The sequence below is a fragment of the Bactrocera oleae genome, chromosome 5 (assembly GCF_042242935.1).
Source record: "Bactrocera oleae isolate idBacOlea1 chromosome 5, idBacOlea1, whole genome shotgun sequence".
Classification (NCBI taxonomy): domain Eukaryota; kingdom Metazoa; phylum Arthropoda; class Insecta; order Diptera; family Tephritidae; genus Bactrocera; species Bactrocera oleae.
The window spans coordinates 12,043,704-12,062,037 of NC_091539.1; the positions used below are offsets into that span (position 1 = coordinate 12,043,704).

Sequence of the window (18,334 nt, forward strand, 5' to 3'; positions counted from 1 at the left end):
AAAAAAAACCTACAGTGTATATATACATATATCATTTGTAAATAGTTTTCAATGAGTTGCATTTCGAAATTCTCACTAAAATTACTAACTCAATCGTACCTAATAATAATTTTACTAAAATTAACAAAACATTCAATCTATCTATTAAAATATTTCATATTCGACAAAATAAGTTATTTATGTTCTTTTTAATGAAAATTCCTACAGAGCATGGAAGTTTACTTTCCATAAAACAGTTTGAGTGGCACTGGTATAATTACAAAGCAGCTGTGATAAGCGCCACCTGATTTTTGCAAATAAGCCAAGGATGAATATAAGCTGCGTGAATGCAAAAGCATATACCGTTATCCTTTTGAAATAAAAAAAGCTTAATAAAATAATCTAAATGAATTTAATATACAACAACAGAGTAATGTAAAATATATATAAAACAATACAATTAGCACTGTATCTCTTTCCAGTATGTCATATAGTGACACAACAGCTGGCAACATCGCTCAGATTTCTTTTGTTAAACGCGCTGGAAGGGAAGCTTGCAAATTTATATTATTGGCCAGAAGCCCTAAAGTAATTTTATATACATATTTCAAAACTATAAAATATAATTAACTGGTGAACTTTTGAATTGAATGTAAAGAATTGTATAACATTAATATAAGTGACTGGTTTTATCAGGTCAGTTACGTTTTCCCACATCTGTGACACGACAGCTAGGTACAATTACTACACTTAATAGCGGCGCTGCCGGCAGCAAGATTTTTCGCTAACATAAATTATGCGACTACAAATACTTTTTAAACAATTTATTATTATTTTATTGTATATACAAAAAATGTATTCATATAATAACTATGTACTTTCTTTGCATTTACATTTCGCAGGAGCAAGATTACAAATCAGAATTTTACCTGCAACATACGAACACACACACCTAAACAGCACGTACTATTCATTCAGATCGTAAGCCGTATCCGGAGCAGCTGCATATTAAGTCGGCAAGAGAAAATCTCTTGTCTTCTTTGCGCCTGTTCCTCATCAAGTAAGGGTCTTTACAGACACAACAACAGTAAAATAAATTTTTGAACTCCAGTTTCAAGCTCGTGCAACTACTATACCGGTGCGAAGAGTTGCAGCTGTAAAAGCCGGGTAGTTACACATTTCTTATACATACAAACACCTATGTACCGGCCTCGTTGTCTGCTCTGAGACGCCTGCAGTCTGCAAACTGAATGTCTGCTGTGCATAATCGTCAAGGTTTTCGTAATTCAACGATTCTGTTCAGTCTGAGAGCGCACATCCAGCAGTCATCAACGCACCGCATCACCAGCACGGAACGTAGCTACTAAAATTTTGTAAAATAATTACTTGTCTGTTGGTATTATCACTCGTGCCAACAATTGTGTTCTTAGCCAGCCTAGACTCCAACACTTGTAACATCATTTAGATCGAGTCTCCTCTTATTACTGGAGTTTTCGTCCCACTGAGCAGCTTTTGCATTGCACGTCTGACGCCACACATCGCTTTCTGTTCCGTTTGGTGTCTGTGCGTGAGTGTGTGCATGTTAGTCTGCCTATACGCGCCCGTATAAAATAGTTGTGCCGTGCCTTTTTGTAGTCGTCGCGATCTGTGTCGCTGTCGTGTCCATTGTCGGTTCCCGTACCCGTACCCAGTCGGTAGTGTCGGTGTCATTACTGTGGTCGTGTATCTCTGGTCTACGGAATTCACTGTGTCGTATTTTCGTTTTGCAAATTTGTTGCTGCTGGTTTTGCCACACATTTGCAAAAACAAGCAACTATAAAAAAATACGAAACTCAACTTCGATCTCCTACGACAAGAGTAACTTCGTCATTGTGCAGCGAGAAGAGTAACGAAAATTTTAAAACGTACATTGCCGGTTGTGAACTTCGTTCTTGTGTGTCTATATCATCATCATCAATTTCATTGTGGTGGCAAGAGCGAGCTAGCCAGAGCCACATTCACATTTACAGCGACAGCAGGAAGACGACATATTGCGAAATTTAAATATATATTTTGGATCATATTGAAAAATAGGAAGCTAGAGTTAACTAGACGCCTACCTAGCAAAAATTTTCATTCGGTGAACCTCAGACAAATTCATTACATTCCGGTTTTTATTGTTACATTTAAATAAATGGTTAATATGGAAAACGCCGAAGAAGTAATGCAAATTCTGGAACGCTTCACGCGTCTAAAGCAAAAAGAGATACCCAAGGAATTGGACGATTATTTGCAGTATGTGGCGAAAACCGGCGATACGGTCTTTAAATGGGCGAGCCTGAAATATTTATTCCGGGAGAAATTGCTCAATGTGATTAAACATTTCCACGATACGTCGCCGCGTGTTGATGGTGAGTACAGAAATAATAATATATACATATTTACATTATTAAAAAGCACTAATCGTGCTACTCGTAAAAATGCAGGATATTATGATGAATGGATAAGCGTGGTAATGGTATGGTGGTGGCTGACAAATTTTATTGCCATGCAAGTAAATCCTCTTTTTCTGGATACTTACTAACCGGCTTTTTGAACGTATACATGCCGCTTTCCTCCATTTCTCAACACACCACTAATGATTTCTATGAAATTTTCGTGTCACATTTTTTCGTTTTATTCTTTTGTCGCAAAGTTGCAGACGAAATTTGTCTGCATAAAAATGCTGTTTCTGTGTTCATGGGGGCAACTTTCTCCTTGATAAATACCAAAGTTGTAAGAAGAAATACATAAATTTGCAGCAGAAAAAAATTGCAAAAAAATGCAACGCAGACGTGCTAAGCTTGGAAAGTAGGATATTCGTGCCTACATACGAGGTACATATTTGTTTTTGTACCTTGTGTAATAATTTTAGAGCCATATTGGCAACACATTTTAGTAATGTAACACAATTTTGCCTTTTGGAAATGTACGCTATTTTACATAAAATCTTAATACTTTTCTCGCTTAAATTATATTAAGTAAAAAAATATTTTCTAACATTGCACTCATTGGCAACGCAGCCACCGCCTGGAATGTATGCAAATTTTTTTAATTTCGGCAAGCTTTGTGGTTTTGTCTTTGTTTCTTACGAACTAGTAAATTTAATTGCAAATAATTTAAAAAAAACTCAAGGTCACGCGCTTGTAGTGGATGATACTAGCTTAAATGCGACGAAAGCACAACTTTTTTTCCTAATTTCAATTAAATTAAAATATATAGCACAATCCAGTAATTTAATCAATGATTGTTGTATTTGAAATTTTGATAAACAAAGACAATCAGTAACAATAAAATTAAACAAATTGAAGAGCTAGCTGAATTCTTGAATAATTCACAAAAAATTCTTATCTTTCTCGTTTATATATTACTTCTTGGCACTTGTTGAGTTTCTCAATTGCTACCTGTCACCGAAATTTTTAATTTATTTTGATTTAATGCCACCTTTGCTCGCTGAATTCCAACTAGAGTGTGCTTAAACTCCGATCACACATGCACCATAAAACATTAAGAAGTAGAAAAATGAAAGAGAGTGCAAAAAATAAATGCAGACATAAATAATTGTATGTATATGTATAAGTGGCTATGTACTCCATATATACTTAATCGGAGCCAAGTAGATTGCAAGTACGTAATTGTTGTTTTTTTATATTTTTGCAACTTTTTGTTGGCCAAAGTGGGAGTATGGCTTGGCATGAAGAAAGCTAAATGCGTAGCGCGTGCGACCAACACTGCAACAATACCATAACTTAACCGTATGTATTAGTGAGTACAAACAGATATGATATACATATGTATTTACCAACTTACATATGCACATTGTATACATATATTGCTGCATTATTATTATTATTTTCTTTACTAAGTTAACACCAGCACACAATTGCTGAAACCAACAACTAAATGTGCAGAAAATATAAAAACTGTTTTAATTGTTATTCAGCGTGCGAAAACCTTACTCCCATTACACAAATTCTTGCTTGCTTTTTTTTGCAAAATTTTTATTTTATAGGGAAAAGAAAAAATAACAAAAAGCACGGTATTAACTGCTTAGTAATTCCATTTTCGCCCATTAAATACAATTTTGTAGCTAAGCGCACCTGAAATTCTTGCATATTATCGCTGTGCTTTCTTTTTGGTTATTATTTATTTATGATACTATTGCTGACTAATCGCCGCTGAAAAAGGCTTTCCTGTGCGTCACAAACGCTTGCGGTAAAGCAGATGATATGCTTTGATATGAATGAAATGATTAATTTAAATATATGTGCGTTATTTGTCGAAAATTATATGTGATGTGTGTGAATATCATGATATGTGCTGGTATGTGTTTCTTCTGTTATAATATTTATAATAATTTTTTAAACCAAGCAATCTGTTTTTAATAAAAATTTTCGGTCAATTAAAATTGTAGACATTTTTGAAGATAACAGTTTTACTTCAGCTAAACTAATTATTGCTATATGGTGTTTGTTGTAGCACTTAAATTGTATGCTACATACTTTGAACAGCTGTCATTGTGTAAATGTGTCTTTAGAAACCATGAACTCCCATAAATTATGCAATATTACTTTTCCAGTAAACAAATTTAAAACTAATATTAAAGAAAAGAAATTGAAGTTGCTTATTCTATTTGTTTTATTTTTGTTCACACTCACTAAACACTTCTTTACGCGCAATTATTGAAATTTTCGCACCTATTAAGTCATTAGAACTGAACTATAATTTACTATAATTGATTAATGACACCTAAATGTTGCCAAATACATACGCTGGAAAATTAAAACCAAAAATTTTGCATTTCAGTTTTATTAAATATTAAAATATTAGCTAAGTGGTGCTCTTTTAATTGTACTTTTTAATATAAATATGTGTACATACAAATACAACAAAAACATTTAGCAATTGTTGACTCAGCTCAACAGAATCTAAGCAGTTAGTTTAAGTTAATGACAAAAACATGAATTAAAATAAGCGAACATGCAATTTTGTCGAATATTGTGAATCATGAATATTCATGAATGCCACTTTGCTTAAAATCCAACTGATTTGGAAGTAGGGCAAAATGTTGACTACGTTGACTTTCTCTCTTTAACACTGAAGTTATAATATGGTAGATATGTATTAAAAGCTGTTTGTCTAACTTATTTTGATTTAAGAAATATTAATTTTTATTATAATTTTTTGAGACTTAGAATTCCGTACCTGCGCATAAAATGTTTCCAGTGCAGATTCGAAAGTCATTGGAAAGGTAGCATTAGCGCAGTTGCAATTTTTATTTGCATATTATATTTTATTTTGTTCTTTACTATATTAAATATTTTCTTTAAATAATAATTAGTTATATTTTTTAATTAAACTTTATCTTTAATTAGAAAAATATAACATGGTTTATTTTTAATTTAAAAAATATATTATATTTTAATGAAATTTATTTATTTCTTAATTTAATTTTTTTAATATAATTTCTTATTTCATATCAAATTTTAAGTTTTATATTTCTTTGCTTTATTTTTTTTATACTTATATATTTATGGTCAAACATTTTTCACAAACTGCAGATCAAAAACGAAATCCATCTATTGTTTTGTTTTTTGTTTTCCTGCTGCTACATTTTTAATTTGTTTTGGTCACCGCTCCAAATCTAAGGTTTTAGATTCATAGAAGAATCTCAACTCATAAGCTCGAAGTTCATATCAACAGGTTTAGAAGGAAATGCTTTCAAGCTAATCAACTGCAGTCTTAACATGTACCGTCAATATATTTTTGTATGACTAACCTCACGAGCGAGCACTTAACTAACCTAGCCTATATTATGCAGCAGTCGTTAAAGCTAGCAACGAAAAAATTTAAGCTCACCGTGTAATTTACAGCTTAGTCTGCGACGGACTTGATTACTTTACGGGCATTTTGTGCATATTCACCGGTTCCAAAAGCCATAACTCACAATGTCAAGTTCTGACTATTACCGTCTTTAAAAATTTTGTAAATAGAAAAAATAAAGAAACTTCATAACTACCTGATTATATACACCAGTTGCTGTGAAAAAAGCTGAATTAAAAAAGAAAAACATAAAGAAAAAAAAATGTAAATACTAAGCCATAAAACACGCAGCTAAGTGAGCGCAATGAAAGAAATCCATAAAAACCAAGCGGCAACAAAGGCTTTTGGTTAGCGAATTCCACGTTCTTTCAAGTCCGATTTCAAAGTGTTGAGCGCGCAGCTTGCCGCGCTCATAGTCGGCTCGTTTAAATGCGTTCATTCGCATCTTTCGAGGAACTTGATATTTTTCGTTATTTTATTTCATACATTTTGCCTTTGCTCCGGCTCCTGCTTTTGGTTTTGCTGTTTCCGTAAGCGCAACGACTTAAAAAATGCCAGCAGTTGAGCAGTTAACCAGCGAGCAAAAGAAAAGTATAAAGAAACAAGAACCGAAAAGCAACAAAAAACAGTTTGTATGTACAAGTATAGTATGGAATAATTAATACAATTGCGAAAAAAGACTTGCTACTATTTTTAGGCCTTAATGATAACAACTAAAACAGCCAGACACTAAAAAAAAATAACAATAATGGGCAGCAACAGCAAGAGGAGCATCAGCTTGCATATATGTATGTGTGTATATAACGCTGTGTAGCCGCTTTCTCATATCAGCCGCAAAGCCGAATATATTATATATACTTATACACTTAACTACCGCATATATAAGTATATTTGCATGTATTTGGCAAAAACAATAACCACCATGGGTATTAAAAGTCAACAAAAGCAATAACAACAACGCACATATTCTGCATACTGTTCTTATAGACTCTGGTAACAACAAAAAGTTTCTTTTTTCACAAATGCAGCAAGCGGTCCCAACAAAAATACGGGGTGGTAATACGACGGATTCACGCTCAGCAGTTCCATTGTTTAGTTGGTTCTCAGCCGCTGTTTGTTGTTGTTGCTTTTTTCTTTCAATAAAATATTGCTTGTGCATTGCTGTTGCTGTAGTTTTTCCTTTGCTGATGCTTGTTTTCTCCTCCTCCTCCTCCTCGTAAGTGACGTGGTGGTTTTGCACTTTTTTGGTTGGTTGCTGCGTCTGCTGTGTTACCAGTGAGTTCTTTGTTGTTGTTGTTAGTTTAGTTTTGCCGGTTTTCGTTTTCAACTTCAATTGAAGGCGCAAGGTAAATATGTACATATGTATATGAAATACAGTGAACTCTAAAATTATACATAAAACTTTACATATTTGTACGAAATAACGGGTTAATGCCACGACAGTTGCAATGTATGTATTACTGCTGTTGTCTTCCATAAATTCCGCAGCCAATTTGATTGCGGTGATACCACCGAAAGTGTTTTGGAGTCAAGTGTCGACCGAAGTAAACTGTAAATAACTAATAAATGAACTATCGTGACTCGTCAGGTAACATAAACCCTTAGTGTATTTCATACATGAAAAAATTCGAAAAAATACTAATAGTCCTCTCGGTTTCTCAACACTTGTACAAGACAAAAAGGAGAGAACTTCGATTAAACATCGTTTTTTTACAATTTTTAACTATTTGCTAAAATTTGTATCTCGGAGATTGTTTTATATTAATATGCAGTGCTTCATATGTATGTATATATATCTGGATCCTCTAAAGCTCTTTTAAATAAAGAAAGTTAACTTCCAAACCCATTTTTTTTTAAATTATCCTGAAAATGTGATCTCATTAAGCCTCAGAAACGATGGCTCTTATGTGGCTCTTTATGATCTACAATTTTCGTCTAAAGTAACTTCGCAATCAATTTTTTTTGACCTTTGATCTCGAGCAGCTCGCAAATAATTCATTAAGGGGTTAAAGGTAGTCAGAGGCACGAAAAAATGAAAAATTTCGGCAATTTTTTTGCTATTAAATCATGTTATTTTACAAAAGTACTAATATGGCATTATTATACAATGTTTAGACTCGAAGTCACGAAAATTAAAAAAAAAATTTAATTTCCAAAGTTATAGCTGTCTGTGTTGACTCAATTCCAAAAAAAGGTCCTTGCGGTGACAACCATAAGTCCTTGGATATTCATCTAAAATCAATCGGATAAAAAAAATTAGTTTTATAAATAGATAATCCTGGATCGAAGCTTTTTTTGTTTCTTCAAAAATTAGCAAAATGACGGCCTCAGGAATTTTTTTTCTAGATTTTTGGAAAAAAAGTTAATTGATCTTAAATCGATCAGGCCCGAGCTTATTATGTATTCTAAAACCTGTATAAATTTCGTTAAAATCTACTAAGCGGTTTTCGAGTTACAGTTGTCACCAGTTCAAAAAATCAAAGTTTTGAGAAAAACGCATTTAAAGTTTCACTTACCTGCTTCCGAGCGCTTTGAAGTGCCCGAGCGCGCTTTGTTATTTGTCGAATAACTCAAAAAGTAATTATCGGATCAACTTGAAATTTTCAGGGAATATTTTCAAGATATTAAACTTAACGAAAATGCAAAAAAATTGATTTTTTCTGAAAATACTGACTACCACTAACCCCTTAATAATTGAATTACAATTTTTAAAATTTAATAGTTAAACGCAACATCGGGATTAAAAAAAAATTTTTTTGATTAAAAAATTCACAACCCTGATTTCGAGTAACTATTTTCTTCACATATCGTAACGTTGAGTAGTTAGTTTATTTCTTTTAATAATGTGTTGAATAAATTCACTAAATTTCAGCTTATTGTAAATTTATGTTACTTCACTCTTATTTTCTCTCTAATTTAATCGGACTAACATGTTTAGTTTTAGAACTTCAATTATTATTTTAAAGGAAAATATATATAATAATTAGTATATTGAAAAAAATTCAACTATAGCAATGAATTCCAAAATAGTTGTGCTTTGTTGAATTTTCTAAAAATGCTAAATGCTAAGAAAATTAAGAAATTACACTTTTAAATTATTTAATAATTACAAATCAAACAAAAAATACTTTGGCAGCACACTTTTGTAGCTCACTGTATATGATCACGTTTGTTTTGCATATTTACTAGCGCCTCCTTCTTGCAATGCTTTTGTTGTTGTCACTGCAACTGTTGTTATAATTGCTTGCTGTTGCTCTGACAGCCATTACTGTGGCGTTTTTATTTTTTACGTTTATTTTTTGGGGGAATTTTCGGCCTTTTAATGGATTTTGTTTGTATGCTCTAAAACCAGATTTTTGTATGTGTGTATCTATGTGTATAGTGTGCACTTAGGTGTGCGCGCATGTGTGAATACTCCAATTTAACAGCAGCACAGGAATAAATGGTCGGTAATTGCGGCCGTCTTCTCTGTCAGCCAATTTGTACATGTACATACATACAAAAACACACTTCGATTTATTTACTAACGCTATACTGCTTTTACGGCGCTTTCTTGTTGTTAGTATAATAACAATTTGCTTGCAATACCATTCATTGTTGTTGCATTTAAGCTCATACATTTATTTTCTCACACTCTGGCGCAAAGCAACAACAGTGCAATACAATTTATATACTCAAGTTGTTCGTAAATATGTTTTGTATGTATGTATGTATGTATAAGTTATATAATAACAGCGAGTAGTTGTGCTTGCTTTTGCAGCTGGCTAAAACGCCTCAAATTTGATGTTTCTTGTGCTTTTACAATTTAGCGCTATTCTCTACAATTTTATGCTTATTTAATGCTTGCTTAATTACATCGCAGTTGGAACTCAACTCACATGAATCTCGCTAAAGAAAGAGTTTCAGGAAACAATTTAAGAACGCGAAGAAATTTGAGAATCGAAAGAGTCACAGCTTGGAGAATTTGCGTGCTATTCCTTTTTTGTTTGTTGTTATAGCACTCATATTTTGAGAAATTGCTATTTACCCACAAACATTTCGCTCGAATAAATACAAATTCCTGTTTAAACGTATGAAATATAAAAATTTTTGAGTTTTTTACAATTTTCGCAGCAAAATTTTATTACATTTTGAACACTTTCCTGGTTCTTGACCTTTTCTTTAGTATTAAATGCATATTTAGTAGCGTTAATGACATAACTAATTGATTCTCAGCGGACTTGTCAATATCAGCTGTTTTTCTGATGTCCATTTAGCTTGTTTTGCAAAATTAAATTCCTTGGCGGTTCATTTTAAATAAAATAAAATAAATTCTAATATTTTTTATTCACAAGTTTGGCCAGAGATAAATATATTAACGTCACTTGAAACCTATTTTGAAAAATATGCTCGTTTTCCAGCATATTAATTTTTTCTCTGATCATAGTGCACCTTTATATAAAAGATAGCAAGACTCCATAGTTATCTCTGCAACTTTTATCTACTTATTATAACTATACTTTTATGCTTAATTAAGCACAATCTTCATCGCCTATAAAAACTAAGGTGAGTGCGCCGTAATATAGGCAATGAAATTGCATTCATTCAAAATGAGGTTAAAAACTGTATATTTTAAATTAAAAAATAACATTAAATTGTTTAGTTATAATAAAAATATTATACATATATACATTTTAATATTAATGCTTTAATATATAATTATTTATTATTTTTTGTATATTAAAAATACTAAATAAAAGTGTGACTGATATCGGTGGCTCTAAAAATATATGAAATTAACGAAAAAAATTAAATATAAAATATTATATTGTAATATAAAATAAATTGTTTACATAAAAAATAAATTATATAAGTATCTATTTTGGTTTTTAATTATTATCGTAAAAAAAGTTTGAAATAGTTTATCAAATAAAAAAATTAAAATTATTAATCGAAAAGAAATAAAAATTATATATTGAAATTATAATATTTTTAATATATTTAAATAATTATTGTTTATTTAATAGTATATGGCAAAAAATTAATTCAAATTTCATTAAATAAGATGACTGTTGTGGCGACTGCGCCGAAATGTAGGCAATAGTCATGCTTTCATCTTTTATAATGCCATTGGCTTATATTAGAACATAAAATTATAATTGTTTTTAATTAATAAGAACAATATGCTTCCGAATCAACTTTTCAAAAGAAATATTTTTTTAACCACAAATAAAATAAAGCCATTTTTCGGATTGATATGCAATTAAAAATAAATATTATATATATACAAAATATTTAAGCAGAATATACAAAATAATTAAGCAGAAAAGAGGTAAGAATAAGAAATTCAAAAAAAAATTAGTAATATTTTATAAAAAAATATGTATATTGAAAATATATCTATATCATTTAAAGTTATTTTATTAATTATTTAAATAAATTTGTAAAAAAAATTTCAAATATATTATATGTTAATAAAGCCATATATTTTTATATATAATTATATTTTGTGTTTAAAAAAATATATGTATTTACTGCAGCTAAGAAATTACATATTTCCTTTTTATAAAACTTCTATAAAAAGTAATTTGTTTATGGTATTTAAAGTTAATTACTTTATTAATTATTTTTTCTAATAAACTATAAGATTCTTTTCTAGAAAAGTTAAGTATTTATGATATGGAAAATTAAAGATATATTTTATTATTACATAATTTTACAAAAATTCTTTTCACCACATTTTTTAAAACTTTGAATAAATTTTTTATGCACTTTTTTTGTTCTCAAATAGTAGAGTGCGTAATTTAAATTCATTTATATATAATTTGTAATAGTTTGTAAAAGTTTGTAAAATTAGTTTCATTTATTAAAAACTGTTTTTTAATTGGTACATAATAAATTATGTTAAAAAAAAAAAAAATTGAATGTAGTTTTTAATTTTAAAAATTTATTTATAATAACGTTGTTTAAAAAAACTTTTTTCTTTTTTTATATTTTATATATTTTTTATTAAAATGTATGCATTTTTTGTATATAATAAACTAATGTATTTTCAATATAAGAAATGAACTTAATTTAAAAAACATTATTGTAAAAAAAAACTGAAATAAACAGTTAATTTTAGTTTTTAGTATCTATTAAAAAAATTATTATTTGTTTCTAATAATAGTAAGCATTTAAGTTAGTTTTATACAAGTTTTTATTATAGATTCGCAATTTCTCATTACTTTTTTCACCATTTCTAACTTTTTTATTTCAAAAATAAAAATTTAAATTTTTACTCTCTTCAGATCACCGAGTTCAACTTTTTATGTGCGTGCATTAAATTAAGAAAACAAATTTAAGCGCTTGACAAAATTTTTGAATGCGTTTGTGTGTATGAGTGTGTAAGGCAAAAAAAAGTAAACAAAGTAAAACTTGAAAATAAATAATAAATAACAAAACTACTCAAAATCAACACGCTTACGCCTTCAGCCAATTACTTATGTATATGTGTAATATATGTACCATATGTATAGTGTGCCTGCTGAAAAAAAATCACTTAAAAATAAAAAAAACAAAAAACATTGTTACAACAACATTGCGATAAAATTTGCATGACATTGCTATGGCGGCGCTATAGCATCGTCAACCAAATGATAGCACCAATGCGAATAATTCATTCCGCATGCTCCCATTATGCATACAGACATACCTACATACAAATACGTATGTGTAACACAAACGCGACATTGGCGCTCTCGCTTCCGAATTTACACAACGCTATAAGTGTTGCTATAATTGTTGTTGCACATTTACCGGCTGCTCGCAACTGACGCTGCTTGCCTTTGTGGTGTAGTCACTGTCGCTAGCCGGCATTCTGCGCTCATTTGCAGTCCACACACAGCTTTTCAGAGTGTGCTGCGTGCTCTCTGCCAATAAATAATGCAAGGAAAAAAGAACAACAACCAGCCTTCCAGCTAGTCAGCAGGCGCTCCAGCGCCATTCCTTCATGCGTCCAATCATCCGGCCTGTTATCTCCATTTAAGCTTTCTTTTTATGTGACGCTCCGTCTTCATGTTTTTTTTGTTTTTGTTTTTTGCGAGCGTTGTGGCTCATAATCTGTACTGCGGGCTGTCTGTCTGTACGTTTGTCGCTGTGTGCGTTGCGCCAATCGTGTTTTGCATGCCTTCGTTATAATTTCGCGCAATTGCCGGTTTTTTTGGTGCTCGTTTCGGTGCCTTAAATGCCTCGTGCACACGCGCAAAGTTGCCTCAAATCGTTCACTTGGAGTACAATAACCCCCCTGAGGCGCTTTTCTTGTTTTCTGTTCATGTACATATGTGTACCAACAATGTATGATTTTAATAGCGCTGCTTGGCAGCTTTGTTGTTTTTGTTTTTGTTATTATTATTATTCTTTTTTTTTTATTCTTTTTGTGCATTTTTCTTTCAGCTGTTCTTAGTTGCGTTCACTCCGTCTGAAGCAGCCTTCGCATTCTATATAGTTCTGTGTGTGTGTGTGTGTATGTTCTTAATCAGATTTAAAAAGCACACTTTCTACTACAAAGCCATACCAACACACTTACTGAGCTCTTCTTATTTATTTCCCGTTCCTTGTATGCTTTATATTCACATTTACCAAGTTCATTCTCATCATTTTAAGAGACTATATGTACATATACATACATACATATGTACAAATTGAATAATTATTCTTCTTACTCTTTCATTGCAGAGATTCCTCAGTATCCGAACGTTGATCCTTTTAATTATGAGAGCATGAAATCATCGCTGTTGGAACGTCTGGAATTATTCAATGCCGCACCATTTACCATTCAGCGTTTGTGTGAGCTTTTGATTGATCCGCGTAAACAATACAGTCGCATTGATAAATTTATGCGTGCTCTTGAAAAGAACATTTTAGGTGAGTGCACCTTCGTCGTCAACGGAAAAAATTAATTGAATCTGAAAAATTCAGAAGTATTGCCATACGTTAAATTTTTTTTCTAGATTTAACGCTAGTTTTGTAGCTAATTTAGGCTCTATATGTTAGCTGGTAGCCTTAGTAGTGTTTAGTGTAAGATTTTTGGAGAGAATCGTGAAAAACTTAGGTCACAACGTAAGAGCGAATCGTGTATCTAGATCAAGCTGTATTCATATATTTATATATATATTTATTAATTTATAATTACTATAAACTCAGCCAGACACACGGTTTTGACGGTCTTGGGTGCATGCAAACTAAAAACGTTAACTTAGGCTGCACCAAAGCTATAATAAAACAGTTTCAATGCAAGTACCTGATTTTGATCGGCCGATTTGTATGGCAGCTATATGCTATAGTAGTCCGATCTGAACAATTTGTTCGAAGATTGTAGCGCTGTCCTGAATAATAATCTGTGTAAAATTTCCTGAAGGTACCTTGTCAAATGAAAAAGTTTTCCATGCAAGGTCTTGAGTTTGATCGTTCAGATTGTATGGCAGCTAATCCAATGGTGGTCTCATGTTAGCGGTTCCAAAATAAGCAACTTCTTGGGGAGAAAAGGACGTGTGTAAAATTCGATATCTCAAAAACTGAGGGACTAGTTCGCGTATATACGGTCAGACGGACATTGCTAAATCAACTCAGCTCGTCACGTTGTTCATTTATATATATATTTATCTAATAGGGTCGCCGACGTTTTCTTTTGGGTATTACAAACTTGGTGGCAAACTTAATACACCCTGTTTAGTATATAAAAAGACTAAAAAGTAAAGTATGGGCGGTACTTATCTTTAGAAAAGTAGTTGTGAACAGGAAATATGGCATCCTCTATTCAATTTTGAGTTAGGACTCTAAAATTCTTTTACATTACGTTTGATCTATGAATCTCTACTACAACACTCAACAAACGACCGGTGATTACGACCAAAGTGCAGAACCGGTACAAAACCCTAAAACCGCTAGCTGGTAGCACTTTGTCGGTCGGTCCTAAGCTATGCTAACTCAATAATCGATCTAATAGGCTGCAGATAAAGAAGCTCCAATTCTGTTATAATACCGGAATCCGCACCACTGCATTATGTCTCTTAATATCTTCTCAAGAGCATATTAATAGTGTGCCCTGCATGACCCCAGTTAAAGAGAATAGTGAACTAGTTTGAAGACAGTTTCTGCTCGAAAGTTTTCATAGAAACAATTTTGGACTGACTGACTGATCAAGAAGTCGTTTCGGCAATTTGGACAATACTGAACCTACTGTTAAATGATTTCGAAGGGAATTGTAGATAATGAGTATTATAGACATTAATAATGACTGTCTCTCATACATTAGGAGCCACACATTGAGCTAAGTCTAGTCTTTTAGAAGAGACCCAGATTTATATAGGACCAATTTGTGCTCTATACTGATACTAGCATCCTAGATAAATATTGAAAGTATTACGCTTTTTTCAATTATAAGCTCAAAAATTAATTACATCATCCATAACCTCAAATTTATATATTCCTGGTTATTCGTTTAATTGGGAGATAGCCTACTCTACAGGGTTTAAATATTGGCCGAATTGCGCGAAGAAATTAATTATATATTATTAATTTACAATTAATTAAATTTGAATATAGGCTACATATAGCGGAATAATATTGACGGAACTCAGCTTATCTAAATATAATACTTGCATTATTACATAACCTCAAAAATATTTAAGCGTAAAACACGTTAAACTTTAGGCCCATTATTTATGTGCTATTTTATTTTACGTAAGCCTTAGTATTAAATTAATTCTTATATACACATATATGCCATTTACAATAAATTCTCAACAAAGATCTTTTCTTTCTTCCTTTTTTCAACTCTAGTAGTGAGCACCATCGAACCCGGTCGTAAACGTACTGAGAGCGAGAACGGCGATTCACTGGATTCAGTGGTCAACGGTGATCTTTCGTTGGATGTCAACGTCGATATCGATATGGAGAATGAGTCCTTGTTTAATATGGAGGCACAAAACGGCAATGGCACTGGTAACGGCAATGGCGCAATTTCGGCAGCCGATGGTGGTGCGTCACCGGAATCTGAGTCGAAAGAGAAGCCCGTAGTGAGTGAGACAGCTACCAAGCACGCTACAACCGATGATGACATTTTGCCGAATCCGAAAAAGGCAAAGCTGGATTTGGATGAGAAAGATGAAAATATCGCTGAAAAGACTGAAGACGAACAGAGTGGTGTTTCGGTGGAAAAGAATGAGTGCAAATCTGCCGCTGATGATGCGAAATCAAAGGAAACTGAGAAAGTTGATTGTAAACTAGCAGCAGAGGTAGCTAAGCCGTCCGAGGATGCAGAAATGATAGAAGTTGATAATAAAGAAACAAAATCGAAGGAAAGTAAAGAGGAATCTAACAAGGAGAAGCTAGTAGAGAAGAAGGACGTGGTAGACAAAACGGATGAGAAACAGTCTGAAAATAACGTGAAAAAAGATGTTGAGACTAAAGCGGTCGCAGAAAGCAATAATAAGGAAGAAACTGCTAACAAGGAAACTACCAGTTCCAATGAGAAAGTAGCTTCTGACGACGTAGATGCTGTTAAAAAAGTAGAAGATATCGCCGAGTCGGAAACTGATTCCAAAACAACTAAAAAAGAAGAAAAAATTGTTGAAAAACAGGAAATAGAGAAAGGCGAAAAGGAGGTTGTTGTAGCAGCTGCTGTAGCCACTACTAAGCCAATTGAAGAATCCACTGAGGCCGAGCTTAAGAAATCAGCCGGTCCAGCAGATGATGCGACAGAAGCAGTTACTAGTGATGGTGCTAAAGGTAGCGCTAAAACCTTAGACATAGTTAAAGAGGAAACGGCGCCTGTTAAAGCCAACGAGGCCGCTGCTGATTCTAAGGTCGAAGTTTCGACTAGCACACCGGAAAAGGATAAGGCTGCGCCACAGGCAACGACTGCTGAAGCTGTCGCTGCTGTAGCGAAAGAGCCCGCTGTAGAACCAAAAGCCACATCTGAAGTGACCGACTCCACTGCCACGCAAACAAAAGAATCCGAAAAGACTGAGAGCAATGCTGAAATCGCTGCCGACTTGGAAAAACCTACCGAAGAAAAAGTAGTTGAAGCTGTTACGACCACGTCCAACGAAGCAGAAGCTGTTGCGACTGAGAAATCCACCGCTGATTCCGCCAGTAAATCCGTTGTGGATGAAGCCGAAACAGTTGCAGCTGTGCCAGCTAAAAACGAAACTTCTGCGTCTGACGAAAACAAAGAAGCTGCCGCTGCTGCTACCGCTACTGCAGCTAAGGCCAGCGAAGCTGAAATTCCAACAACCGCTGAAGCGGTAGAAAGCACAACCGCTGACAGTGTTACCGTAGTCGAAAAAAGCGATGTTGTCGCCGCAGCTGCAGCTACGACTCCAGCCGCAGACTCGGCCGAAGCTATTGCTGCCGTTCCTGCTGCCACACCGACAGCCACCCCACTACCTACACCAACATTAGCCCTCAACGATCAACCCATGGACGATGTGCCGATTGAAGAGGTCCAACCCGCTGTTAACGAAGTTGTTATGACCGAAACAAACGCTGCCAATGAAATGGCCACTGACGCAAACGAACCACCAGCACCATCTAAGGACGAACCCGCTGGCATGGAGGTGGATGACACCAGTCAGGAGGCCATGGATCAGTAATTTTGTGACAGCACATAACAAACTACACAATAATATTTTACACACGCATACAATACAACAGAAACAATTTTAATTGTGAAAGGCGTCGATAACGACGACGAAGACGACGACTACGGCGACAGCGCGACGCAAAGCGATTTCTTCATACTTAAACACTTTTTGAATATGTAGCGTGTTTTTAGGCGCATAAGCAAAATTTACATGCATATGTAAGCAAAATTCGTTGTAAGCTAATTTAAACTATGAAGAGAACATAATAATTATAACTTAAAGAGAAAATATAAAACAAAAACAAAAAAATAAATGTGGTTGGCAAGCAAGAAATATAAAAACAAAAACTTCATACACACATACATACATATATGCATATACTTTATACAATAAGCAGTGATATGTGCTGTTCCATTCCATTTGTCAGAATATTTGTAACATCACATGGACAACGAACAATACGTATTGGGTTTTGCATAACTTTCTTTTTACGATTTATTTTAAAAGATATTGAAATGGTAATAATAAAATCGTGTATTTTAACATTTTTATTTGTGTAAACAATGCAAGCCAACAATAGTAAATAAAAATTTAAAATTCAAAACTATAAACAAATGCTTCATTTAACTATAACTCAGTGGCGCAAACAAGGCCGGTTTGAAAGTTTTATCCGTTTTGTGTTTTTTGGTTGAGAAATACGCTGGAGAGAGTGTGGGGGAGAGAGAATTTGATTTTTTAACGTCTGACATCATTGAGACAGTCTGTTTCAGAAATGTTCTACGCTCCGAATATATTAGCATTGAGAGTAGTAGAATTGTTGCATTTAAAAGGTCCATTTACTACAGTTTGGTGTGATTTTTTGATCGTTAGCTAGCTAGTTAATTCCCTGTTGCCACATCTTTATCATT

At 33.1% G+C, this 18,334-nt stretch overlaps 1 protein-coding gene across 4 annotated transcripts; it reads left to right on the forward strand.

Annotated features, from left to right (window-relative positions):
• The first annotated feature begins 466 nt into the window (after positions 1-466).
• PPP4R2r (Protein phosphatase 4 regulatory subunit 2-related protein) lies at positions 467-18,041 on the forward strand. Of its 4 annotated transcripts, none has more exons than XM_014231649.3 (4): positions 467-567; positions 882-2,369; positions 13,516-13,704; positions 15,622-18,041. In XM_014231649.3, the coding sequence occupies exons 2-4, from the start codon at positions 2,153-2,155 to the stop codon at positions 17,433-17,435; spliced, it is 2,220 nt and encodes a 739-aa protein (XP_014087124.2). In that variant the 5' UTR covers positions 467-567; positions 882-2,152; the 3' UTR covers positions 17,436-18,041. The 4 variants fall into 4 exon arrangements, with proteins under 4 accessions (XP_014087124.2, XP_014087121.2, XP_014087125.2 ...); XM_014231646.3 differs by having other exon boundaries at positions 539-675; XM_014231650.3 differs by having other exon boundaries at positions 539-675; positions 15,625-18,041.
• Positions 18,042-18,334: the final 293 nt, after the last annotated feature.

What these genes read in the sequence shown, in the direction of transcription:
- PPP4R2r (XM_014231649.3), top strand. Translation starts at nt 2,153, where the DNA reads ATGGTTAATATGGAAAACGCCGAAGAAGTAATGCAAATTCTGGAACGC. An exon ending in TACGTCGCCGCGTGTTGATG is followed by an intron (nt 2,370 to 13,515) that starts GTGAGTACAGAA and finishes CTTTCATTGCAG; the next exon opens with AGATTCCTCAGTATCCGAAC. An exon ending in TCTTGAAAAGAACATTTTAG is followed by an intron (nt 13,705 to 15,621) that starts GTGAGTGCACCT and finishes TTTCAACTCTAG; the next exon opens with TAGTGAGCACCATCGAACCC.